At 35.5% G+C, this 8,957-nt stretch overlaps 1 protein-coding gene across 2 annotated transcripts; it reads right to left on the bottom strand.

The window, feature by feature from the left end:
- Positions 1-195: 195 nt before the first annotated feature.
- LOC114388931 lies at positions 196-8,957 on the bottom strand. Of its 2 annotated transcripts, none has more exons than XM_028349474.1 (10): positions 8,803-8,957; positions 8,433-8,523; positions 8,277-8,333; positions 6,887-8,090; positions 4,778-6,131; positions 3,114-3,393; positions 2,595-2,702; positions 2,186-2,464; positions 1,593-1,736; positions 196-1,103 (listed from the first exon to the last, which is right to left on the bottom strand). In XM_028349474.1, the coding sequence occupies exons 4-10, from the start codon at positions 8,070-8,072 to the stop codon at positions 915-917; spliced, it is 3,540 nt and encodes a 1,179-aa protein (XP_028205275.1). In that variant the 5' UTR covers positions 8,073-8,090; positions 8,277-8,333; positions 8,433-8,523; positions 8,803-8,957; the 3' UTR covers positions 196-914. The 2 variants fall into 2 exon arrangements, with proteins under 2 accessions (XP_028205275.1, XP_028205274.1); XM_028349473.1 differs by having other exon boundaries at positions 8,461-8,523.

Raw genomic sequence — 8,957 nt, 5'->3', positions numbered from 1 at the left:
TAAAGTGTATTGCTGACATTTAGCTATATCTTAAGCAGTATTACTTTTCCAGGGAATAAAAAGCCCAAACCAATTCATTAGATAAGTAACATTTTAATAGCAAAGAGATTATTTACATAGAAAATAACGTTAAAAACTCGGTTCAAGAATGTGGGGAAGATAATATCATAATAACAGAAGAAACAAAACACAGGAAAAGCAAATTCAGAAATCGTTGATGCCATTTGCTACCACTAAACCAAATGAAGCTCCACAACACCATCAAGATACAGTTTGGTTGCTTCCAACCCAAGGAAAAGGAAAATTTGCATCTCAATTCCTCACAAAAGCACGTTTGTTAAGTGAGTCTCACATTGCCACCAGCCTTGCTTTAACTGGTGCTTCTAACGGTGGTATCAAACCCCATGCAAAATCTAACAAGTAGCTGTCCCAAACTGCGTGTTTGGAAACCCATCAGATAGGAACGGATTCCATCTCCAACGTATAGAAGCTACAGCCACTAACTTCTGATCAAACGTAGAAAATCACATCTGCAACGTGTAATCAAACACGCTAAAAATACTACTAAAGACTAAATGAATTATCCCACATCATGTACAAGCAATATTTCAAGGATTCCCTTTTCAACATGACCAAACAAAGCATAGAAATCAACAGCATAACACTACATCTTACATGCTAAATTACATCATTGATGGGAAAGACAAGTATTACCAATAAAACCAAACACCTTTCAATGCATCATCATGCAGGAATGTGAAAGTGCACAACTCCTCTTTCCATATCATCTCTAAAATAGATAATGAAAAGCTGCAACCATGTATGGAGGTGCCTTTCCCTTTCAATGATTAAACTTGCCCAGCTTAGGGTAATATTGACACTATCACCAAGAGAAAAAAAAACCTCCAAATACTTCAAGATGATATTGGTTCATAAGGGTATGATAACCATGGGTGCTTCAGTGCTTCGGATGCAGAAGGTCGCTTCTTCGGGTTAACCTCGAGCAAATGAGCAACAAAGTCGATGAAGCCTTGGTCCCCCATCGGTAATCTATGCCTTAATGATGTCTTTTTAGGAATCAGGTATTCTAACCTGTTGCTTTCCTGTATATATATTATTAAGTATTAATAAATAGTAGCTTCAAATTATTTCAAGTAAAATGCAGAGGTAGTGGCAAGAATTTAAATATTGTGTGTAGAAGTGCAACAAGACAATTTGCCACCCTTCCATCTAAAATATATGATAAATATAAAATTATATGAAATACTCAATATTAGAAATTATAGGAACTCTCTAGTTTTAAAGACAAGCAAATGAAAAGGCTCGTCTCATATTAAACATCAATATTTCATATTGTTTGCCAGTCTGTTTCAAATACTAGGAAAATTAGAAAGACAAATGCTAGGAACACACTCTTATTAATTGAAATTCATTGAAAATGACAAAACTTTGTGGATCTCACATCATATTTAATGATTCTCTCTCCTAATTTTATAATTTTTAATAAATTTAACCAATTAGTGAGTGTATTTGAAGGACTATGTTATAGAATGTGTTCTTAACACTCCTCAAATTAAAAATAAAATTCTTACCTGATTTCGTTCATAAAGCATATGATTTTTTGTGAAGTACTTGTATGTATCCCGTGCTTTAGCAAGCAAACCTTGATCAATTGGGCCAATTATACCAATCACCCGAGCAAGTAATGTTGCCGGGGAATCATTTTGGAAGAGGACCTATATAATGCATGGTCTTGTGTCACATAAGAATGAGAGAATTATGCATGTATTTAACAAAGAAAATAAAGTATTTCAGTAGATGAGGTGAAGTCAATGTAAATGATATATCAAATCATTTTTCACATCTAAAATATGCTTAATTGAGTTTATTTAACAATGGTGCTATGGAGAAAATCCAAGTATATATCAGGTCACAAAGATCCCATCATCAGGGAGATATAGTCATTGCTTTAAACAAATGTTTGGGATATATTGTTTTTTGGGAAAATAATCACTTTTTTGTGGTTGATTTTTGGCCAACCTCAACCTTTGACAAATTGTACAAAACATTTTAGACCTTTTTAGGCACTTCCCACAGGAAATTTGATATAAATCCTTACATGCTAAAGTTTGAAAAACTTAAAACCATTTTGAAATAAATAACATTAACCATCTATTGATCTTACATTGCCAGTACAAAGTTCTGCCAAGATGCATCCAAGTGACCAGATATCAATCTTCTTGTCATATGGAAGCCCCAAAATAACCTCAGGAGCGCGATAGGACCTGGACTGAACATACGAGCAAAGGTGATCTGTCTCAAAACAGCTACTTCCGAGATCAATGACTTTAACCTCACATCTGCTATAGCTTTTAACCAAAATATTCTCTGGCTTCAAGTCACAATGTATTAGTCCAAGACTGTGCAAAAACTGAAGTGCTTCCAAACACTGAATGGTAATTGACTGCACACATAAGTTGAAAAGTGTTTATAATGACAGTATTGCACTAGCAGAAAGGATGAAAACTAAAGATCACAGTACAAACAGCATGATAAGTAAATATAGAAAGAACATATCACAGCACAGCACTAACCTGCAATCTTGGCATCGTGAAATACACTTCCCCCCCTGATTCTCGATTAAATTTGTGAAACTCATATAAATTGGCTTTAAGTAGTTCACATACTATTAACAAATGTTCCTGCAGTACAAGAGGTAGTAAAGTCAGATGATCACTAATCAACAGATATTTCTCAACATCACTTTGCCTATAGTTTAAAAGGATAGCCCTTCATTATGTTTTAAAATATGATGACAGTGCAAATAGTTATACTTTATAACATATCCTGGAAAGCATTGAAACCTGTCAGGGCTACAAACATTAAGTTCAGTGGCTTTAGTTAAAAATAACAAAAATAACCAATGTGGTATCATTGTATAGCACATAAAAATATGGAGAAACTGATACACAAAAACCATTAGCATCCAAAATAAACTATATCTAATAATGGATTGTAGACTCTTAATATACAAATATGCCTAAATCAACTATTGATTGAAAGAAAAATATGATAGTAATAAGTAGAACAATAGAACATCTAAATTCACTTACTCTATAATAAAAGTAATCATACAATCTTAGAAGGTGGTACTTGTCTGAAGGATCATGCTTATTGACATACTTAAGAAGCTTGATCTCATCAAGGCTTTGGTCAAAGAAGTCTTTGTTGTTCTTTATAATTTTAACACAAACATCCATGCCTGTGTGCAGGTCGTGAGCTTGTATAGCTTTGCTAAATGCAGCTGATCCCAGATACTCGGTGACATGATAGCGCCCAGCTAGTACAGAATTTAAAACAACATGGAAATTCTTGTCCTCCTCAAAGCCAGTTCTGAGCAACAAAACATGGGTTCAGATGGCATGTCAAGGCCAAAAGGAACACAGACCAATGACAAGAATACAGACTTTCCAACATAACAATAGTACCTACACAAGCTCATTGCGTCCTCCTAACATAGCACAATAATTAATACTTATGTATTCATATTTTATAAAGCTCTGTATATATCAGAGCATATAACTTCCCTATGAGGAGGGGAAAGAATTTCACCATATATCCTTGGTAGAATTATCACAACAAAAACATGTATCTTACTTTGTCTAAATTACAGTCGCTTCTTTATTTCTTGAAATGTAAGCATAAAAGGATTAGAATTTGAAGCAGTTATCAACTAGTATAGAGCATGGAATCACATGATCAAGCATATTATTATCAACTAAGAAGCCAGCATTATTATACATGGACATTTTGACAGTGCAAATTTCATAACTACTCACAAAGGAACAAACAGATGTTCATAGCATTGCTAATTATAAATAATGCATTTTATTCATAAAAATTAAAAAAAGATAATATACTAAGTTCCAAATTTGAACAAAGCGATGGAGATTCCAAAAAGGAAATAGTAGATCCACTGTCATGGTAATGTCATCTTATTTTCCATTGTTAACAGGACAAAAAAGTTCACAACATATTGTGTATGTTTGCTATTACAGATGTCAAAGTGTCTAAATTAAAAATAATGTCTAATATACAAGCCAAAGATTAATGATTACTTCCTTCATCCCTTTATATAAGACCCTTAACTAATTCACCAGAAATGAGAAAGTTGGTTAATTTAGTTAGTGGCATTAAAGATGTTAATAATTTGTATTGTTTTTAAGAAAATTACCATAAAATTATTGGGATTTGGGAATAACATAAGAGAAAAATTATCTTGTTAATTTCATCTAGCTAGTCATCTTTCCCAATCCTCACAAGAGATAAAGCAATTTCATCTTTTTAGTCATTTTCCCTAATCCTCACAAGAGAGAGAGAGAGAGAGAGAGAGAGAGAAAGTTTATCTTATTAATTTACAACATTTATTGTTTATTGGCTACAAAAAATGTAAATTAAGGGTATTTTGGTAAATAAAAACAATTAATTCAAGAGACAATTTGGAAGGATTCTTATAACAAGGACCATGCAAATTTCTCACAAGGTTCTTATATAAAAGGACAGAAGTAGTAATATATCACAATGATGAGAAATAGAGTGAATAGTTATCAACATAAAATTAAAAATATAATGGAAGGATGCACAAAACTGATACTGTATTTTCCATAGTTTTAAATTTCTTCTATAATCTATATCATAAAAAAAATCTGAAGTACTAATTTCCTCAACTACTTTGCAAATGAATGAAAATAGTAAGCATGATATGTTTAAGACATGCCTGTTTTTCCTGTGCACAATCTTTAGATTGAAGGTTTCAAATTCCTCCTCTTGAGCCTTTATTTGCATTACCTGCTCTTGCACAGCAGCTGCCTCTTCATCCTCCAGTGATGCACCTATATCATCTTCCCTTACAATGCTAACCTTTTCATCCTTTTCTAGTTTGACAAGCTCTCCATCAGTATACCCATAATTCGAGACTGTAGTTGGAGAAGAGTTTCTGGATCTTACCACAATAGCATTATTCTCATCCCTAGAACTTTTAACAGGTGAAGAATCACTACTCTTCCTCTTCCAAGAAGAAAGCATGTCATCAGATCCCACAAATGCATTCATACAGTCATCTGCTTCTACATTACAATTACTCGACCATAGGGTCTTACTGGAGCCAGCATGAATCATCTGGCTATCTCTAAGAGATTGAGGAAATGAGAAGTTCCCATCAGTGTGTGTTTTTATCTGTGAGCATGCATCTTTATCACTGTCAATGACATATTTATTTGACTCAGTATTGTCCTTTTTCTTATTATTTTTGAATGATTTGTTAATAGAATTCTTATCCAAATCATGATGAGAGTGTTTGGAGCCACTGTGTGTAGTAGTATCATGATCACGGAAATATTCTAAATCCCCCTCACTACTACCACCAACCAAACTTCCATGCACTTCACTGCCAATATCAGCAGCATCGCTGTTGATACCCACCCCTATTGATCTAACTGAACCATGCTGATCATCTTCCATGTCCTCAATTCGTGACCTCGCACTATGATTCAGAACCTTCCCATCTCCTAGCATGATGAGATCATTTTTGTGAGTGACAAAGCCCTGCCTGACAGGTTCCATATGCATCAGATTCAGTTCTTCAACATCCATCAATTGTCTATCAAATTGAGCCATTACATCATCACCATTAGTTCTTCCATACATTTCAGTGACCGTTAGACCAATAGGATCATCTGAAGCAGTGACCGGCTCAACATTTTTTGGTAGAATATATTGCTCACCAGAGAAGTAAGAATCCTCCTCAGCAAAAGATTGATCATCCTCCTCATCTTTGGCTGGACCTCTTTCCTGCGGATCTGGAACACTTCCATGCCCAGTCCCCTTTTCATTGTCACTAGGGTAATCTATTTCATGTGCCAAAAACCAGGCCTCATCCTCAATAGGTTGTCTCGTGTACCCAACATCTTCATCATCATCATATTCGTCAGAGTCCCAATATTCATTTGGATAATCAACAGATTCACTCAATCCATCCCCAATTGTTGCAAAACCTGATACAAGATCAGATGTATCCTCTGCAATCCCTTGACTTACAGACAGCCAACTGCCCCCTACAGCCTTCCTCACACCTGAAACATATATGAAAAAGTCAAAATCATTCAATATGCACAAATAGTTTATGTTAGTTCTAGCGGGAAAAGAATTGAAGCAAAGGCCTTAATGTCATGGTCAATTAGCAAAGAGGCAAATTCTTCCTATCTTTAACAGATAAGGGATTAAGAAAAAGATTCAGAAGATAAAATGTAATAGAATTAAACATTTAAATCACTTTTGATCCAATCAATACCTTGTGTATGAACTAACAAGATCAAAAGGGAATTACTGACATTAAGGCAACTAATTATTTTCACAAACAAAATATCATTGAAATAGGAGTTCAAATCACATTAACATTCAAGAGAACTTAAATTTATAGAGCGGAAGAATTTATAACATGAATTGAACGAATCATCCAATCAAATTGAAGTGAAGTCAACACAATGATCAAAGTCATACCAAACATAAACTTTACCCCTCTTAACTTGAGGCAAACTGGCAAGGACTAGTTCAACATTTCATGTATCACACTTGTCAAACAATATGCAAATTTAACACCAAAAAAGAAGCCAAATCCACAATAACACTTGAAAACTTGGTGTAAAAAGGAACATATACAAGTCATAAAAGTGGAAAATTCCCACTGAGCATGCAAAAGTATCAGCACGAGAAACTAAAAAATGAAACAGCAAATTTGAGCCCAAATAGTAAACAACTAATTAAAATGCCAAGAATTTAAGGGCATATGCACACATTTTAATAATTTAATAGTGTATAAAAAGCTAACCTGTAGTTTTAATTTCTTGTCCAATAGGGACATCCAGATATGACCCAATAAGTAAGGTGTTGTCAGCACCAGCGAGTTTCACAGAAAGTCCATCACACTCAAACTTCTCCCCCCAATTAAAAGTCAAGGGCTTATCTTCTGACTTGATTTTTACAGGAGGAAGCCTAGGAAACTCTTCCTTCTGATTTTCTGGTGCAAGAGGAAAACTTAAGCTGTCAGAACTGCCTTGCAACTTCCCTAGGTAAAGAGCTCTTCCCACTTCGTCCACTTGCTCTTTTATTGATGCCCTAACATCACTGTTTTCTGCCCTTCTCTTTTCCTCTTTTCTGTCAGAATAAGTTGAACCGTTGTAGCTTGTAGACATATCCCCCTTTGAGAAAGGGAAAACAGTCTTGACAGAACAATCTTTCCATGGGTCTGTAGATGAATTCACATTCTCATCAGTTCTTGACAAGACATTATCTGTCAAGTTCTCTTTAAGAGATGAAGCATTAAATTTAAACTGCCGATCAAGTTCCCTAGGTTCTTTGCTCTGCATAAGGTCATACTTTGGTTCCGTAGAGGCTTTACCACTACTTCCAATCCACAAGGAAGTTTTTTCCGCAGGCACATTATTTTCCTCCTTAGATTTCACATTACTGTTGGTTGCATCAAGAGCTTCACTAGTTTGATACTTTGATTGCTGAGATACCGGGGCCTTTAAAGCATTATTAGGCCTACTTCCACCATCATTTTGGTAAAGCTCCACAGGACCATTGCTGGCATTAAACTTCCATGAGTACATATCAAGAACACTGTCCTCCGAACTCTTGGAGAAAGTGAAGTTTTTGTCACTCGTCCCAACCACTTCATTAGACTTATTCCTTTCGCCAGTAGGAGCAACAATTTTCCATTTGCTTTCAGCAGCATTACTAGTACCAGTCCCACACTCTATTTCCTTCACAATCAGTTCTTTAGAAACTTCAACACTGTCACGAGAATCCAACCCTTGATTTTCTACCACAGGCTTCCCCTTATCATTCTGCAACCCATCATGCAAGTTCTTTTCATCCAATGTAAGCTTCTGCAAGAAACCATTCAAATCAGAACAGTTACTGAGCTCACTACGCAAAGCCGCCTCAGCTCGTGTGAACCGATTCCTCTTCAGAAAATCCAAAATCACTTCAACTGAATTTGTGTCTGCCATTCTCAAGCCCTTGCCAACCTAAACTCAACCCAGCAAACAAAAACACATAACAGACTTCAGAACAAAAAAACAAAACAAAACACAAAAGAGTTTTCATTCCAAATAAAGACTTAAGAAATACAAAAGACAAGGCATATTTCCAAGAATCCCATTAAAAGAAAAAAAGAAAAATTGACCATGTTGAAGACAAATCCAAAAGCTTACCTCGTATCAGGCATAACCAAGTGGTGGCACTATGCCACCTTTGTGTTTCTATTATACCTGAATAAAACAGAAAACCCAAACAAACACAGAAGCATAAATGCTTGTTTCTTCAAGAACAAAAAATCTTCACCAACCAAAGTCGAGAAATTTGTAAACTTTTTATGTTCCTTGAAAACAACGAAACCTAGGAGACGGTCCGCAAACACCAAAGCTTCTCGAGATTTTCCCAATCACCGATCCAAGGCCACTGCAGAAAACCCCAAACACCCAGAACCAATCAACGAAATGGGTAGCACTAATTTTCACCAAACAAAAATGAAAAACAAAAAAGAAAAGGTTTTTGCAAAGTGGGGATTTTCAGAGGAAACCCCAATTGCCAATTGCCACCAAGATCTGGCATTTACGTTCCAGAGAGAATTTCCAGGCTCTGCTGGAACGAGAGGGAAAAATGGGGTCCCAAAAAAATGACAAAAGAAATTGAAATTTGTATTAAAAAAAAATGAAAAAAGAAGCATAGAAAAAGCACCCGGGAGCAGAGGGTGTGTTTGTTTGTTGTTTTGCGCGTAAAGGGTTTAGAGGGTACGCTGCGTTCTCTTGTCCCTTCCTTTCCTGCTTCCTCTGCTGATGAATTGAGGGTGGTGAATGGTAATGGTGGTGGACCAAACCTATAGATGTTTCTGT

This window comes from Glycine soja, chromosome 16 (genome assembly GCF_004193775.1).
Source record: "Glycine soja cultivar W05 chromosome 16, ASM419377v2, whole genome shotgun sequence".
Classification (NCBI taxonomy): Eukaryota; Viridiplantae; Streptophyta; class Magnoliopsida; order Fabales; family Fabaceae; genus Glycine; species Glycine soja.
This window is presented reverse-complemented; position numbering and strand designations above follow the sequence as displayed.